Genomic DNA, 19,098 nt, shown 5'->3' with positions numbered 1-19,098 from the left:
TTTAAGCATTAATGGAAAATATTTTGAACTTCAAGATGATACAAATACAAGTAGTAAAACAAGCGACAATGATGAAAAGCACAGTCACTTTAATAACATGTAGAAGGGTTTCAGAAATAAACTCCCACCTGAATGAAATGAACCAAAAACACCACAATAAACTAGTAAATAGTAAGTAAAAAGCAAGATGACCTGAACTACTGCATAGAAATTCCACATTTTATCACTATTCTATAGATAAAAGTGTTAGGGGATGTTGAAGCTGTGAGCTAAATGATGATAATCACAATAATGTAGCTACATTTTAGTTGTTAATTAGCATCATTTTTTTTCTTTCTTACTTGCTTTTTTACATGCATTTGTTCACATATACATCAATTTCTCTATAACCTGGGTCCCTAACAGTTCAAACGTGGATTATTTTTCTTTGACATTTTGAACTGACATTTTATCCCACAGCTTCCATTGATTTTCTCTTAATAAAAGCTTTGCCTTACAAACAAAATCAGATTATGTTTGGAAATCCCAGACTTAGCAGATAACATTTTTTGGGTTCCTTGGTTGTCTTCAGAAAATTTAATGATTGCATCTTCAGTAATAATAAAACAAGAAAAGTTAAATGCAAGTAAGGGAATTGAAAATCTCATCTTTTTGGAAACTAAATAAATTTGTTTACATAACTTTACTTTCAGCTCAACACAGACTGTATGCCTTACAATGGGTTTTTGGGCTCAAATAAACACGCTTAAGGTATTAACATTTTATTTCCTGTAACTACCATATTGGAAAAGTTGCGATAGAAAAATACATTTTTCATATATTTTTTATGCATTTTGTGTCTGCATACAGCACAGCACAAGTCCTAGTGCAAGTCCATGATGGTGCAATGTGACTTTTTTTTCTTTTTAAAACAGTCTGGTTCTGTTTTGACTCTCGACTATATGTATGAGGGAAATTTTACATACTATTTATCCTAATTTTTTAGTGTGGAGGTGCATGCCATATTACTTTTCTGGCACACTTCAGGATGACAAAAAACATATATATTTTTAAGTAGACTGCCCAAGTGATTGTTATACATTTTCTTCTAGTTTTGTCTGCTCTGCAGTAATAGAAAACCAAACCAAATAAAGATGTGCACTTTTTAAAAAATGAATTTTGATGGATTCTGAATGACTAACCTTTGGTGTCACCCCTTCCTCCCTTCTAATCTTGTTACAGGCTGAATATGTGACTGCTCTGGATTGGTGAATATTTCTTAAAAGAGGCATTAATCCTGTCTGCAGGCAGTCCACCGAGAAATTGTTGCTGCTGCGCCTTATGATGCTGAACTCAAGCAAGAGTTTAATTTTTCGGTTTGGCCTTAATTATTTGTAAATCTATTCATCAATTCCGACTCTATTAACCTTTGTGCATCACCCAAACAGGGGGGTGAAGCAATCATTAAAAAGTCAAGTGACAAAACACTTGTTTAATTTGTCACCTTGACAACCGTGCAGCATCCTTTAGTTATTCCTTTGTCTGCGCGCTCCTGTATTTCCAAAGGGAGCAGAAATAAGAGTTCAGTGTAAGTGGTCTCATCTGCTGTGCTGAGTGTTAATCGTTTCGTGGTGTTGTAAATTGCAGTGAACCTGAGGACCACTCCTGGCTGTGGTTTGGCCACTTCCCAGGACTCCTGCTCTTCGGTTCAGCTGCGCGCAGCGTGCCGTTCATGCAGAGCGAGCGGAGCGCACGTCTCATCCGCGTCCTCCTCCTCCTCCTCTCTCTCATTGTCATCAGGATGGATCTGCCCCGCTAGCTGCTCAGAAGTCTCACTTCAGCAGCTGGCAAGTTTTCGCTTTGCACGGAGATCTGAAGGAGTTCTCTGGCATTTCTTTTTCTTTTCGCATCTCAACGCATCAACTTGATCGCACAGAATGAACGCTCCAGGACTACATCCAGGCGCAATGCTCCTGTTGTGCTTCATTTCCTCCGCTGCCTGCACTTCACTGGCTTTCACCGAGGAGCCTTTCGAGAGAGCTGGGAAAGCGGACGGCTACTGTAGTCGGATACTCCGGGCTCAGAGCAATCGGAAGGAGAGCAACAACGAGTTTCGCCTCCGCGTTGAAGGAGATCCGGACAGCTACCAGCCGGGGAGCACATACAGAGGTTGGTCTTCTTCTGCGCATTTCCACTCAGTTAAACTCCATCAACATAAAACTTTTCTACTTTCAGAGCATTACATAAATAGTCATTCTTACTAGGAGGGTTTGCACACCTCGGATTTGCTTCCAAACATTTAAAAATGACTTAGTAAAATTTCTTAACATGTATTCTTTCAAGGTACATTTCTTTATAGATGTAATGATATTTTTTTACAAAACACTCAAAAATGTAATCTTTTAATAATCCATATGTCTTTTTTCTCTTAAAAGTGCATTGTTTAATACTCTTTAAGACAAAACTCGAAGTTTAATTATTTTTCACATTCTTCTTTAGTGCTTATTTTGTTAAAAGGACACATGATTTAATACACAATGCAAACTTGATATCCACTGACTGCTTTTTTCAGTAAGAACTTCACATTTGGGCGAAAAGGATTTTTTTTTTGAAGGACACTATATTAAAATTCAAACCCAAAGGGTTAAAGATAGAAGTCTGTGGAGTATTAAAGTTTGCTATCATGAAAGGTTTGAACACACTGTGCTGCTTTTAAATGTCAGGCACCCCTACAGCTCGATTCAGCTAAGTCAATTTTAGTGTCTACATTAGTTTTTATTTTTTATTTTTTTGTTAGAATGGAGATGGTAATGATTGCTGTCTCTCCTGTTTGTTTGCATGTAGTGACTGTGTTTGCATCCAGCCCCTCTTACTTCAGAGGATTCACTCTTATTGCTCTGAAAGAGGGCACAGAAGGAGACAAAGAGGAGGACTACGCTGGGAATTTCCAGGTAAGGCAGTGGATACAAATATATATCATTTTAAGAGCATAAATCAATCAATACATTTGGATTGGAGACACCCACAAAATAGCCAGACTGTATCAATACAGTCCTTTTTCTGGATCCTAAGCACTGTGTGCCTCATAGACCCTACTACCTTTAAATGTCAAACTATTATTGTTTTAACCTAACCCCCTGCAATAAAGTTGATGGAGCCTGTGAGTAAAACGAGTCATCACCCCATCTTCAAGTTGCTCTTTCCTCTCAGCTCTTTGACCTTAGAGCTTACAAGACAGAAATTTATAAGCAGGAATGCGTTGAGTGAAACTGAATTTGTTTAGAGAGTGATTAGAATTTTATACAAACTGATTATTAAAGATCAGAGAAAGGCCAAGAGTTCAGTAAGAGAAAAAAGAAGGCGAATGACTCTGGTTCTGCTACAATATGCTAATGTGATAATGAACAATTCGGTGTTGCTTTTGTCATTATAATGCAGTGTGAGATGTGGAGTTTTGCAGAAAATATTGGATGCTGAACAGTGTTTATGTGTGCAAATGAGTTAAAAAATTGGACATTTTTCTCACTTGTGCCTAATTTCATACAACATTCATTGAAGCGGACGCAACAATGTGCAGTGGGGGGTTTCTTGTGACTGTGACAGCAGTGTGACTAAGTATAGCACTCATTTTATGTTTGGTGATGCTCAGTTTTGAGAAGTTGTACTGATGTGTGTTGAAATGTTTCAGTCAGTGTTCATCAATCAGAGAATCTTTGGAGGGATCCTAACTGTCTGAGTGTGACTGAAATCACTAACCTCCATATTATCTCCTCATCATCGCTTGAGTGTGGTTAATAGAGGAAAGAGGGGATGTGCTAAATGAATAAAGTAAAAAATTAAAGTGCTTTCCAATACCTCTTCTACTTCTTTTTCATTGGCTGGTCGCTTTAAGGTTCACCCCAGCAAATGCTCTGCCCTCGTCTAACCCTATCATCTGCATCCTTCTCACTCTCTCTAACAACCCTACTTCATTACATTCACAGATCTCCTCTTTGGTCTCCTTTGGTATTTCTCCTTTTTTTGAAACTTCAACATCAGCATCCTTTTACCAACATAATTCCTATCCCTCCTCTCAATGCGTCCAAATCACCTCAATCTGGCTTTCTTGCATTTATCTTTAAAATATCTGACATGAGCTGTTCCTCTGATGCATTTCTCATTTCTGATCTTATCCATCCTAGTCACTTAAGAGAATATCAGCACAAATTCCAAGCTGCCTACACACGCCTCTTACCTCCCTATTTACTTACCATAGCAACAGAAGAGTCCTCCACCTTTCTTCCCCTCCCCTCCCTTTAACCTTACCCGTTCACTTCAGTCCCTCTCATTTACACATAGATCATGTCCTTTTGAAGCAGATCTTCATTTCTTTGATTTTCATAGAAAAGCTCAGCCTCTTAAGATGTTTCTCTGCCTTTTGTGTTCTCACTATACATGACAATATCATCTGCAAACATCATAATCCTCAGAGATTCCCCTCTGACATCACCTGTTAGTCTGCCTGCCCCTAGTTGTTTTTTTTTTTTTTACCTTGAACCTTTAACACATTTCAGAGCTTTTTAAATTCCACTTTTAAATCTCTTTATTTGATTTTCTTCATTCTAAATGTCACACCAAGTATTTTTTGTCAGTCTTCCTGATTATAGTAGCTGTCCAGTCATGAGGAAGAACCCCACGATGTCCTTTTTCTCCACTGAAATTAAGTCATTTACCTTGTCAGTTACAATAGCCACTGCTTTACAAGGCCATTAATTTAGCAAATTTCAGAGATTTGACATGAATTAGGGAAACTTAGTAATACATTTGAGTTTTTCTTTTTTTTATTTTCATTTTCAATCCACTTGTTTTTACACTCATCGTTAGATGGCAAATAGGATAGCTTTACCTACCTGTAAATGTTATCTCTAATTTAAGAAATCCATTAGGATAGAAAAAATATAATAACAGTATAGAGCAGTCAACTGTTTTAGTTGCCATTAGCTCTTTTTGTACATAGTTTTGTTATCATGTTAAAAACTGTAAATCCTGCTTTTCTGTTCTGCGCAGTTCATATTTGTATTTTCCTTCATTTAGCAGATGGTTTTATCCAAAGTGATAAATATCTTACAGTTTAAAAATGAGTACAAGAGAACAGGTGCCAATCATTTTGGGAATCTACTATATGTGTAGTATTGCTCTTAACAAAAAGAGCATTTGGTGCAGTTGAGGGGAAAGTTTGGACAGTTTTCAGGCGAATCTCAATACAGTCACTGTCAAGCTGTGATATTCTCTGTGAAAATTAGCCCTGAACATGCAAGAACATTGAGAAGCTGAGCTTCTTTTTTGTTCTGTGTAAAAATCACTTTTGTGTGCTAAGATGAATGACAAATTTTCGATGTCATTTGTTGTTATGTGACAACAGCATTCAGTGTACTTGTTAGCCACATGGTGATATGATTTGCTAAGCATTACTGGCGGGTTGCCTATGCAGTGCTCAGGCCTGTGCACAAACTTGGAAATGTATGAGAATGAACAGAACTCAGACCCTTTATCAAACATGCATAGATGCACTCTTTATACATCTAACTAAAATTTATGTCTGTTATGTTGCAGTTTGTTAAGATGACCAATTTCCCCTAGATAGAATCATTGTATTATGACTGTTTTGGGCCTATTCTTTGGAGGAATTTTGTGCATTAAAGTAATTAACAGAAGGGATGACAAAGGGGCATCCCTGACAGAGTCCAACTCTCCTTGGAAACAAATCAGATTTACTATTTCAATTCCAACCGAGCTTGTGCTCTGTTTGCTCAAGGATTAGAAAGCCCTCGATAGTGGCCTTGTATCCCACACTCCCAGAGTTTCCCACATAAGATATCTCAAGGTGAGCAGTCAGTAGGGCTCTCCAAGGTCACACAACACATGTGGACTGGATGTGCAAAAGTTCAAGATCTATAACAATTCCAACAAGGTATAAGAGCTGGTTTGCTTTTCTAGGACAGAACTTATCCTTCCTTCTCGATTATTGCTTAACTGATTGAAAGTAATTTTCCTTGATGTTGCTGAGCTCATCCCACACAAACTTTGCATTTTTTTAAAGGACAACAATGCCCAATAGACCTTTCTTGTTTTTTTCACTTGCTGTGTCCTCCTCTAAGTTTTAGGATTGCTGCCCAGTGGGCACCAATGAGATTGCAACTACAGTTGTGCTCAGCTGCCTCAACTATGGAGGAATAGAACAAGCCCCACTTAGTATTCAATGTCTTCCATCTAGATATTGGCAGGTAACAATCTGTCAAGCAAATGAATTTATCCTAAGTTCCCAGTAAACCCTCACTACGTGCCTAACAGCTCTTGTCTGCATTTTCCCTTTCTATCTGAAACAACTCAAAACTGAATGTCTAGAAAAGGGGTGTCCAAATCCAGCCCAGAACCTCTGCCTTATCTGCTGTTCGACTGCCTGAATCAGGTGTGTTTAGCCAATAAGGAGCTTCAGTGGCAGTTTGGTTAGAAAACATGTAGGACATGAGGCCTGGATTTGGGCACCCCTTGGTCCACCAGTATAGAACAACAGAAGACTGGGTAAGAAAGTTTCTTCTCCAACATTATGTCGAAAACAACATAAATAGCACAGTCTAGTCCTGCTTTGTGGGCAGTTATGGTGTAATTGCAGGATAACATTTTTTTGGCAAACTTCAGGCACCAACTAAGGAGCTTTTAAACACCACTGTGTTCCTCTTTGCTCATAAACAACATCACAAAACTTAAAATAATCATATTCTTTATTCGAACATTGCAGTGGGATGACTGCACTCTGTGCTCTCAGCTATGAAATCTAAACTTTACATAACTCTATTGAGAGGTGGTAGAATTCTAAATATATTTCTACTGCAATCTTCTTTTTTTCAAATATAGAAACATCAATGGATCCAATTAGAAAGGATTAAAAATAACATTGTAAAGTTGCAAGTTGTTGATTGGGGGGAATTTCACAGAAAGCTTTTAAAAGTTTAATTTTCCAAACAAAAAATTCTCTGGGATCTCATGTTACTGAAGCTAATAGATTATTTGAAAAAATATTATAATATCTAATAATAGAGATATAGAACTATACACCAAACTGTTGTGAACCAGAAGAAAGTGGAACGTGACATTTTATTGTAAGGCAAAGGAATTGTTGACAAAATAACAGCCGTCTCTAAAGGCCGCAGTTTTCTGGCAAATTTGTTATCTGATTCAACCTCTGAATGTTGAACATGAATCACTTATAAGCCCAAAACGACTTTAGTCAAACTATGAGCGTGCAGACGCACTGAACTGCAGAGATTCTGCCAGCAGCATTTTCAAAGCATGAATCTTGTCACTTGTTCTGCAGAAAGCACTGAAATGAAAAATGTTATTCAGTGCATTTTACCACAGTGTAAAGGGGGAGCTGTCATTCATTCACTCACGTGTCACATTTAAGCATTGCACAAATCCCCAGTAAAAAAAAAGAGATTTTACAGAGATATTTTGATGAGTTCATCAGGTTTTGCATGTTTTTGATTTGGGAGTAGATTTTTTTAAACAAAGATTAGTGCCTTATTATTGCCATGTGCTTTATAAGAATAGACCCTGGTTTAATAGATGTGGCAGATAGATGCTTTTCTTGAATGCAATCTATGTTTATGTAGACTTTAATTATCGGATCAAGTAATTTAGTCAACTTTTACACTTACAGCATTATCTTTTCCGCATTAGCAATGCTTAACGGTTCAAATCAGTCACACAGTAACTTTCACTCAAAAGATGAGAAAAAGTTCTTCAGAGTCAAAGATGCTAAAACAATATGGTAAAATTCAATAACTGGGAGTGGGAGAAAAAAATAAATGATTTTTTTTTCAGCACTAAGAAAACACATTTAGACTCTTATATAAACACCCCTCAAACAACCGAGCCCCCAGTTTTAGTGTCATTGTGCCTTTTAAAAACATGTCAGATGAAGGAGGACATGCTGGTTGGGTTTTATATCTTTTTTTCTGTTGAATTATTATAATTATTTTTCTTTTGGCACTCAGCCTTTTTAAGGTGGAGTGGTTTTTATCTCATTTGTAATTCAATTCTTTTTGTTTTTACCTCTGCAGGGTTTTGTACTGAACTCAGTGACTTATTTTCATTTTTTATCTAAAATTCCCAAGCCAAGACGGGTAAAAAAAAAACAATTTTATGTGCTTTTCTTCACTGATGAGAGTCTAGGTGTCACACCCATTACAACTGTCCTTCATCTTGGCTCAGGCCCATGCTCTTGTTTTTAACTAGGGCTAAATGAAACTCTTTTATAATGTCAAAAGGATTGTTCCCTTTCATAATTTGAGATAGGAGTCGAGTAAACACACACCTTGTTAATCTACGAAGTTAAAGAGGAGATTTGGTCGTGATATTTAAATAAAATAACATTTTCTAAAGCTCGGCGACATTGCTTCACATCAAAATGTGGATGGCACGGATGATAGATGAAGCATACAGATGTATGACCATAGCTTTTTAGATGTTAGCATGAAAGAAATGGAGTCTGTCTTTGATTATACTCCTGTCAGGTTCTCAGAACCTGAAGGGCTCTTTGAAAGCCGTGTATGATCACCTGGCTTATTGGAGGCAACGTGTGAAAGAGCAGAATAAATGAACTGCTATCCGGACAGTTTTCTCTTGCATCACTTGCTTAGTCAGTCTCTCATCTTCTGTCCTCTACGTTTAAAGAAAATGCTAAGACACTGCGCTGCCATCTGAAAAAGAAAAGCACTCCATGGGACAGCCCTTAACGTACAGAAAAAAAAAGAGAGAAAATAAACTCCCACAGGGGACAGCAGGGTTTAACATAAAGCTCATTTGAAATCTAGTGGTGTACCCACATCTTCCCTGTTTCAGGACAGCTCTGACTTGATTAAACACTTGTATTGAGCTCTCTGGGGAGGTCAGCTTGCCACTGTGCATGTGTGTGGCCCGGGCAATAGCACAAAGTTATATAGTTAATTACTACATGATAAACGTTTAAAATATTTAATAACAAACTGGTTTCATCTTTTTGTAGAGTTCTGATTTGTAAAATGTCAGAAGATTCACTGAAGTCCAACCAAGCCAGCTGCAGATACCTGCTAGAAGTCATGGGAACATGGACAGAGGAGGAAACAAGACAGACAGCTCGCACAAGTTCCGTGCACGTGTACCGTAGCTGCCAAGCTCCCCCTTTCTCTCTCTTTGGCTTTAACACACAGAAGCACACACTCAAAGACTTTTAAACGGAGCTCATTCATAACATGGCTTGGCAAAAGAAGCTCCTTGCTGACAGCTTCATGGAGTGAGAATTGTCCTTGTTGGCCTGATGTCACTTCCCATCAGACAAATTCTTGTTCAGAATTTGCTCTCTGGTTGGGCGGCTTAACTCATTTTCTGTCCAGTTAAAATCAATGACACGGTGAAGACTTTATCTCAGAGGTGCAGCTCTGTACATAAAGTATCACAAACATTGAGACCCCAGTCTGAACCAAAATCACGTTAAATAATAGCACAGTTCTGCACTTTTTTTTAAAGGTATGAGAAAATTCAAAATAAATAATTTAAAAGATATAAATAAATTTGCCCTTTGAACGACTTTATGCAGTTCTCTTAGGATTCTCCAGCATTGAAGCGAAGCTGTGAGATCTTTGTGGCATGCTGTCAGATTAGTATCACAAATGGTTTGACACTGACACTTATTTGCTGCTATAGTATGAAAGAATGTGATAAACCTGAGCTTTAGTTTGAAGAAAGAAATGCTTTGAGTCTTACTATAGTGAAAAAGGGAACAATTGGAGATGAATGAAGGTAAACCACCTGGAGGTGCTAAAAAACTTAATGGAGAGCGCTTCTATTTATGATAAACTGTTTTCTTTTACACTTTCTTTACAGATAATCGATGAGGATGAGACCCAGTTTATGACCAACTGTCCCCATGCAGTGACAGAGAGCACTCCTCGCCGGAGAAACAACATTCAAGTGTTTTGGACAGCACCTCCTATTGGTTCTGGATGCATTCTTCTCAAGTATGTACATATGCTGAACCAGTCAGAGGGAAGTTCTCTTTCCAAATCCCTACAGATACACACCAGTACTAAATAACTTAACAGCCTGAGGGCCTCAAATGAGTCAGTGTGTATGCTGCAATGACTGGAGATACACAAATCGTGCAAAACAATTTTTTAAAACACAAAAATGAGAACTTAGTTCAAGTTTATTTTACATGTCCTTGCACAAATTTAGATTTTTGAAAGAAAACGTTAATTCTTTTCACAAATTTTAAGTCAGACTTCAAATTGTAACTACATCACCATCAGAAGTCCATTCTACAAATGATAAGAAGTGTTTATTTCGCCAAGCATGTTTTTAAAAAGCAGTTTTAAAACTCATTTGGAAGAAATGGTAAGCCATGTGTTTTCTTTTATTACCTTTATCTGTTTTTAAAGCTCATCAACACTGAACAACTTTCCAGTTTGAAGTCCTCCCAGTCTCTGTTCTCAAACTGTAAAAGAAAATCCTGATAGAAATTCTGTTATCTACCCTGTTTCTTTTTCCAGGAAATAATGAGAGCATGGGGATAGGGGACTTCAGGATTGGGCCTCACAGTGGCTTTAAATCAATGCATTATTTAGTGCTTGATGCTTTCCTTCCTTTTTGGTGTGGAGTTTTATGTCACAAAAGGGATACTTAAAAAGGTTCCAACTGTAGTTATGATTGCTTTATTTGAATATTTTATATTTAAAAAGCTATGACTCTGCAGTTTGTACTTTTGTTTTTCTCTTATCTTCCTGTTTTTAGCATAATCCTTTATTTTACAATCATTTTCTCCCAATTGCCCGCTTTTCTTTTTTTGCATTTTCCTCATCACATCTATAGTCATCTTCCAACATAGAGAGTGGAAATCAAATAGGCACAGAAAAAGATGAGCTGAACTTGGAAAAAGAGACTAGAAATTGAGGAAACATTGCTGTAATAGCAGCTGAGTCACAAAGTGGCACATCGAAGTGGCTGAAGCATAATTACATGTGGATAGTATGAACATGTCCCTGATCTTCACTTTACAGAGTATTATAATACAAATATTGATATTTTTTAAAACATTTTGGAGTTTTTATGTTTCTAACTGGTTATTAAACTCTTTGTCCATTCTGCATATACACATAAAACAATGGAGACACTATATTTTTTAGATGTTTTCTGCAAATTGCCTCAGTAAATAGTTATTTTTAGTGTAACTTCATTCCCCAAACAGTTTTGTTCATAATCTCTCTTGCTGTGACTGGTCATCTGTTGCATAATTAAAGGGGATTTGCTGTCTTTTAGATGGCAAGACCTTGCTTGGTGGTTTAGCTTTTTCTAAAATTTGTCCATGATGACAGGGTCAGGCAAGGATGCTCATTGAACCTCCTAAACTCAGACTTCTGGCTTTCAGAAGCGTACAATTTATTTTAAACCCTATGATGTCCTTCAGTCAAATCCTACAGAGTTTTCATCAACATCTTTGAGCTGCATTTGAAAGAGAATCCCTGCATAATTGACATGTCATGTTTTTCTGACTGCCTGTGCCCAACAATAACACATCGTGTAACAGATTGTTTTCAGATGCAAAAAAAATCAAGTTAAAGAGTTTAGTGTTGTTTGTACATCCAGAGATTAATGGATAAAGGGTACTGATGCATTGGCAGATTCATTAACGTCTGTTTTCTGAAGAAAAAAAAAACTTGTTTAACCACTGTTATTTTTAAATCATTTTTCAACATCTTTAACCACAGTTTGTTCTATTTTGATACCCTTATTTCTCATCTCTAACACCCCGCTCTCTCTCTCTTTCGCTTCTCTTTCCCATCCAGTCCAACAAAAAATGTTAAACATAATTAACATAAATAAAGTTTAGCCTCAGATACAAAAGGGGTTTATACACATATACACCTTGTGGGTCCACAGATACATAGCCCTCTATTGTAATAGTAAAATCTGTCCAACACAAGAGGCCCTCAGCTCTTATCTGTTTGCTAAGCTGCTGGACAGGACAATTAAAAAAAAAAAAAAGAGTGGTACAGTAAGTGGCCTTATATAATGGTTCACATTTTCTCACTGAATAGATTTTGATTAATACACGCCCCGTCTGACAGAGAGCATTTATGCGATTTAGCTCAGTCTAATTGTTGCCGTGTCTTTAATGAAACAGACAAGAGGGTTGCAAAAAACATTTTTTTCAAGAGTTTATGTGAAAGTTTTCTCAAAGTTTTATTAGAACAGGTGTGTTTCTGCCATCTATATTTAACCATTTCATTGGCAACAGATTTCTCACTGAATACATGTAGAGGCAGTTGTCCATTTGGAGCTTTACTCAACATTTTTAATGCATTTTGTAAAACATTTTCATCTGCAAATTACAGGAAAATAACTGCCCTGTGAAGGAACTTGTAGTATTTGTCTTACCACAATGTATTATTTTGTGTTTCTTTGCCAAGCACTTGATGCAATGTTTCTCTGCAACTCTGTGACTTTTTTATTTTGTTTTTTACTATGATTGATTTATGACTTTGATTTTTTTGTCTTCTCTCCTTCAGTATTATTACCCTGATTATGAATATTTTGCTTGAAAAACTGACATTTAATGTGTATGATTAAATATTCGTTAAATATATATATATATATATTTTTTTTTTTTCTTTTTTGTTTTTTTTTTGTCCTGCATTAGTGAGACTCTCAGTAAAGAATGATGCATAAGAGAACTATGTCATAAGTTAGAGCAGAAGTTGCAATAGAAATTGCTTCCTCCCAGGTTCAGTAATGAGCCTGACACACATACAGCTTCTTTCAGGAGCTATGTTCTAAATATATTCTTACTGTAGTGGTTGGAAAAGAGCAAGTGAAGCAGGCAACAAAAGCAGATTATACCTCTTTTCTCAATATTGCCAAAGAAAGCAACAATATTTTTGTCCCATTTTTCTTTTTCTTTTCTTCATTATTTGCTTTTTCCCCACTTCCACCTTCTTTTCCACCCACATGATGATTGGGATCGTCTGTGGTGTGGATCGGGTGAGATATAGAATTTAAATTGGATGTTAAATAAGCATTACTCTGCCTGATTGTCTGGCCAACCCAGAAAAGTGGGCAAGCAGTGAAGCAGGAAGGCAGTCAGCTCTTCTCTCTCAGGGAGATAGGATATGGGCGAGTGGGGAGATTGAATTATTGAATTAATATCTGTGCAATTAGAGATGTCCAAGTGAAATATGATAAATATAATGAATAACCATGTGTCTATAAAACTATTTATTTTTTCTTGCAAAATGCAAGGTGAGCAAACAGAAAAATCAAATCATTTTTATGTGTTGTAGTTTTTGCCTTCAAACCAGCATCCATTCTTACTTGCACAAAGTCAGGGATTTTGTAAGATATATTATCGACCAATTATACCATACAGGAGCTGATGATCATCAGTGTCACATGTAGATTGAAACCAAGACATACTGCAACAGAAAAAGCTGTGTAGGATGCTTCAGGCTGGGTGAGGAAGCAGCCAAACTCTCCCAGCAAAGAGAGGCAGGTAAAGACAGTTTCATATCATGGCAAAACTGAGCACAGCAACAAGACACAATGCATTTAGACTGCTTCAGCAACATCTGGGCTTTCAAGAAGGGCTGTTCAGGGACAAACAAATGGGGAACATTAAATACCTACTTCAATTCAAATTGTTTTATGAAGCTTTCATGTTCTTGTGGCATTTTTCTTGTGACGAAGTATGTAAGACAATTACGTTTAAAACTGCATTCCTGAATATTTCTTCAAATTGTTGCACATCAGGAACAGACAAAACAATGCAGTTGAAAAAAGCTTGTAGTGGTGATGTAGTTGCTATTCACATATAGATCCATGTACATCTTAGTTTTTCTTGTCTGAGCTGGCATCTGGATCAAAACTGTATGGCTGGATAGCTCTGATATTGCACCCCATTTTTTTGTTGTTTTAGGGAAGTTAGGTTTGGGTCTTAAGGGGCCTGTAAGCTATTAGAGCATGTTAACAGATAGATGTAGGGAAGCAGGGGCGGGGTAGCAACAGTCCCACCCACAAGTCATAGGCAAATTTCCAATGAACTGGCTCCGCTCTGCAGAAACCATGTACTAGAAAATGACATCTTCATTTTTTTTTTTTTAAATTTGTGTAAAAACAGCATAATTGTAATTAAAAGACCGCTGGCAAGGCACATCCATTTACTCTCTGAGAAAGTCTGGTCAGAAATGATCTTTATGAAAAAGTTTCTGCCCGAAAAGCCACATCTCCAACATGGAAACAAGGCCAACCGACTCAGGCTTGCATGACAACACAGAAATTGGTGTGCAGAAAAATGGCAGCAGGTGCTCCAGACTGATGGGTCTAAATATGAAATATTTGGCTTTAGTTTGTTTGTTGAAGTGCTGCAGAGACACGGTAAAGCATGGTGGAGGGTTCATGAACATTTTGAGCTGTATTTCTGCAAATGCAGTTAGATATTTTGTTAAAGTCCCACTCCAACGATATGTTTTCATATATTGGATAATTATTCCCAGTGGTCTTTGTTCAAAAGACCTTTACCATGGAAAAAAGGTTTTGAACTTTTAAGTGTATTATAATGTTCATTCCTCATTATAAACAACCCCAAAGCGGTTTTTCGATCCATTCACACATTTCTGAGTATTGCTCTAAAAAAACTGCACTTTCGGCATAAAAAAAAGAGGAGAGGAACATTGGCGGTATACTGGAGGCTGTACAGTTTTGAGTAAGATATTGGCTCAGACAAGGAAAATGAAGACATTAATGGATCTATTTGTCTGCCCAGTGGAATCCCTACAATGAAGCAAAGCAGGGAGATTATGGCCCTCCAAATGAAGTTGCTGCATCATAAAATTAACCTGTTTAAAACTGCAGGTTTTTATGTTGATCCATCACGATTTAAATGAAGAAATACTGAGAGATGCAGTTTTTATCATAAATTCTTTCATATATTTCCTCTATCATGAGAAAAAAAATATACAAGAACATGTTGAAAACAACAAAAATAGAATTTTCATTGGAGTGAGTCCAAAAAAAGGTGTTCTCAATGCGGAAAAATGCAAGCAAATACTTAACCTGATCTAATACCACCAAAGACGTGTATAATTGGCTCCAACTGTATTCTGTAGTTAAACAATGACCCCAAACATACAACCGAAGTCATGAAGAACTGTCTTCACTTTAAAGAAGAACAAGAAGTGCTGGATGGGATGTATGGCTCCACAAAGCCCTGATCTCAATATCATAGAGTGTATCTTGGACTACATGAAGAGAAAGATGAATGATACAAAGCCTGCATCCACAGAAGATGTGCAGTTAATTCTCAAAGATGTTTAGGACATCGTACCTGCACAGTTCCTTAATAAAACTGTACAAATGTAGCTTGAACGATTGATGCTGTTTCGAAGGCACAGGGTGATCACAACTACACTGATTTAGATTTTGTTGATAGTTGAATATAAATGATGTGTACAAATCTACATGTAATTAACTGACAGAGATATGGCGATGTGGGTTAAACTTACATAAAGGAAGTGACTTCTAGAAATTAAGCGTTTGATATACAACAGAGTAATGTGGTCTTTGTTTGACAACCGAGCTGAGTGAAGTTAGCAGCATTTACAGGCTCAAAAGCAACCTTTACACATGATTCACAGTCACATCTGTGCATATCGAGTTACAGTTGCATCTGCAAATATTTACCAGACTCAATAAAATAACTCTAAAACAGATTGCAAAATTAAAGCAATCCAAGCACAGGAGCAAAACAAGATGTTCTTCCTTGTTTTCCAGTGTGCCAAATCCTTTGACTCCTTCAACAAAAAAACTCAAACTTTATGATTACTGTGAGCAGATAGTTTGATTCTAACAGCTATTGGACTTCACCAGTATGCCCACTTGGCTCAGATGTTACCTCATCCGTCCTCTACTCTGATCCTCGTTGTTGGGGTTTATCCCCATGGATACCTTCCTGGAGTCCATGCTGATGTAAGACGCTGGTGTTTGTGAGGAAGTTAGATCCACAGAGTCTTGCCTTCTTTTTTGTTTTCTCAAGTTTGCTGGCCTCTGAGACTCTCTTTGTGACTGATTTACATGACAAGAGCCCTTCCAGACCTTTATACCATACTACCAAGTGAAACAAGCTTAGGGAACCTTCCCTGCTACAGGCCTCGTGTGTGGTTAGCATTACCATCAGCCTGCCAGTCACTCAAGTCAGACAGGAACACACTAAAGGATCAAATGTATTTCTCTGCCTTAGGAGGAACTGTCTTCATTGCAGAATATACTTGGAAGTTGGTTTCCAAGAATCTTGTTAAGACCAAAGAACAACATCATTACACAATAACACGAAATTCACACACCCACCCACACCCTCTCAAACACAGACATCTATTGAAATCAAGCTCCAATCTACAGCTATCAAATTTGATGCAAACCCAGAACTACCAAATGTTGCATTTCCCCAAAAGACCACTGGAGATAGATATAAAGGGGAACAATTTTCAATTTACCCCATGTTAAAAAGTTTGATTTTACACCAAAACGAAACATATTTACAGCAATATTTCATTTGTTTTACACTTAATTTCTATTTATACCAACTGTGGGAGGAGGGTTGAAAAATTATTATTTGAAAGCTGTTTTTGTCGTCTGTTGTAACAACAGGGAGCAGATGGAGGAACATCTAGAGAGGTGGAGATTTGCTCCAGAAAGAGCAGGAATCTAGGTTGGCAAGACAGAGTATCTATGTGAAAATGAGACGGGCTCAAGTGGAACGATGAGGTTATAGGGAGTAGAATTAAAGAAGGTGAAGGACTCTACAGGTATGGGGCTACAGTGCAACACAACAGTCATGTAAAAAAGAGGTGAGAGGGTGTATGCAGGAATATTGAAAAGGGTGTGATGTGTGACTAAACAGTCTCAGCAAGAGTGAAAAGAAAGGTGTAGAACAGGCTTGTGTTAGAAGATGTGGCTCTAAAAAAACACAGAACAGAGCTGGGGGGTTACAGAACTGAAGATGTTGAGGTTTTATCTGCGAGTGATGGGGATGGATAGGATAAGGAGTTAATACATTTGAGGAACAGAGTATGATTAGTGAGTGGGCAGGGGACCAACGGGGAGACTCAACTAAGCTTTTCTTTCACTTTTTTCTGCACAATTAGACATTTGCCTATGGAGAGAAAATAGACGCTTGATTTGTGTGTGCATAATTGTTGATTTGTAACTCATACAATACACTTTATGTGTAACTGTGTGCAATTGTTTATTCACATGAACAAAAATGGCAAAATACAAAATATAATTTACACATGCACAACTTGATATAACAGCAGCTTAAAACTACACATACAAATCTTTATAAAGTACACACCAATCACCTGATTCGCTCACACAAAACCACATTTGTGAACAAATCTGATGTAAGACTCTCTTCACATCTCCAAGATTCATGTGTAAGGGATGCTTTTAAATGCTGCTAGAATGCTGGGTCATCAGAGTTTTCTTATCAGCCACTTTGAACTTGATATTTTCCCTCTTTCCTAAACAGATAATAATTTATATAAAAAAGTCTAAATATGTGTTTGTAAAACACAGAAGTTTTTCATATTCTCATCACTCCATTGCAGCTGCACCTAACCTGCCAGGGCCTTCATATGGTGTTTATTCGATGTCAAAAGTCATGCAGAAGTACATCCTTACATCCTGATCCGCTCTCTGGGCGTGGAGAAGAACTTTGCACTGGCTACTGTCGGCCGACGCTCCAAGAAGAGCTCAGTGCTTTCGCTGTATAAGGGGTTGGAGGTGCAGCCATTTAAAAATACTCTGCACTTTTATTTTTTATTTTTTTAAGTCCTCCAGAATTCATTGCTCCCTCACGACAGCACATGAAGGCACAAGTTGTAAATCAAGAATTACACACACACAAATTGAAAGAGCCCATTTTCTCTCCACATTTGGCAGTATCTTTGTTGAAATGTACTGGCCAACCTCCCATCAGAGGCAATTTGGTGTTCAGTGTCTTGCCCAAGGACACTTTGACATATGGGTGGGCAAGGCAGGAATCGAACCCGCAGTCCTCTGATCTGGAGTCGACCGCCCTACCTGAAATCAGATTTTCAGTCCAAGGATTATTTATCCATGGTTGCAATCAGCAAGAATCTTGTCTATTCACATTACACACAAAGTGAATCCAGAGTTGTCTTACCCAGTTCTCTCTAAACCAGACTAACAGATTCAATGATTGGTATGCAATTTTTGTGAAAAGAAAATATATCTTTTGTCTGATTAAGTACAGGCTGTGCCTAAAAGCATGAGTAAGAAAGAACAAAAAAAACCCATCTGTCTCATTCCAAGCATTCATCAGAAATATTGTCTTCTTTTCAAATAGCATATTTATGTACTTTTAGGAAATGTCAATAGATTTCTTTGGTCCTTGTAAAAGAAAAATAAAAAGCCTCATTTATTTTTGTCAATCCAGACTGGTTATGTTTTTGTTCTTCAACTGTCAGTGATTAGGAAAACAGGAAAACATTATCATTCAATAGCAGATTTTGCTTCCCTTAGGTTTGTAGATGCCCCAAAATAAGCACAAGAAATATTCTTAAAGAATATTTTATGTACATTGTGAATGCCTGTTTAGACCAGATAAAATCAACTTAAAAAAAAAAGGTGGAACTACATTTTTACTTTTAGACTGAATGTGCTGACAGAGACAGCAGAGTGTCACAAGTAAAGGAGAGATTTTACAGCTTGTGAACTGCAGATGGCAGAATCCAGAGTGTTACACCGAATAACAGCATTTCTACTCTTCACACTTCCCATAATATCCTTCTGACAGTTCATCTGCGTTATCTTGATAGCTGTATTCCTCTGCTTTGTCTGTGCAGTGTGGATGGTATTAACAGCTCACTTGTTGCCAGGTTACATGTACAAAACTCCAATACATTTGTGTGATATTTAGATTTAAATTTCAACCACACAGCTGTCTTTGTAGACTCTTAGCTTCTGTAACAGACGACATAAACTTCTGAATCAGAAGTTGCCACTAGCAGGATGCTTCTTTGTATCTCT

General features: G+C 37.3%; 1 protein-coding gene across 2 annotated transcripts in view; it reads left to right on the top strand.

The window, feature by feature from the left end:
* Positions 1 to 1,516: 1,516 nt before the first annotated feature.
* The window catches only part of spon1a (spondin 1a), a 65,948-nt gene continuing 48,366 nt past the window's right edge, over positions 1,517 to 19,098 (top strand). The window contains exons 1-3 of one of the 2 annotated variants that reach the window (XM_024296108.2): positions 1,517 to 2,148; positions 2,824 to 2,930; positions 9,883 to 10,016. In XM_024296108.2, the coding sequence (XP_024151876.1) occupies positions 1,917 to 2,148; positions 2,824 to 2,930; positions 9,883 to 10,016 (473 nt within the window). In that variant the 5' untranslated portion in view covers positions 1,517 to 1,916. The remainder of the gene's footprint in view (positions 2,149 to 2,823; positions 2,931 to 9,882; positions 10,017 to 19,098) is intronic. The other variant, XM_024296107.2, reaches the window with a different exon arrangement.

The sequence above is a fragment of the Oryzias melastigma genome, linkage group LG3 (assembly GCF_002922805.2).
Source record: "Oryzias melastigma strain HK-1 linkage group LG3, ASM292280v2, whole genome shotgun sequence".
NCBI lineage: Eukaryota > Metazoa > Chordata > Actinopteri > Beloniformes > Adrianichthyidae > Oryzias > Oryzias melastigma.
The sequence above is the reverse complement of the archived record's forward strand: the minus strand, read 5'-3'. Positions and strand labels throughout refer to the sequence as shown.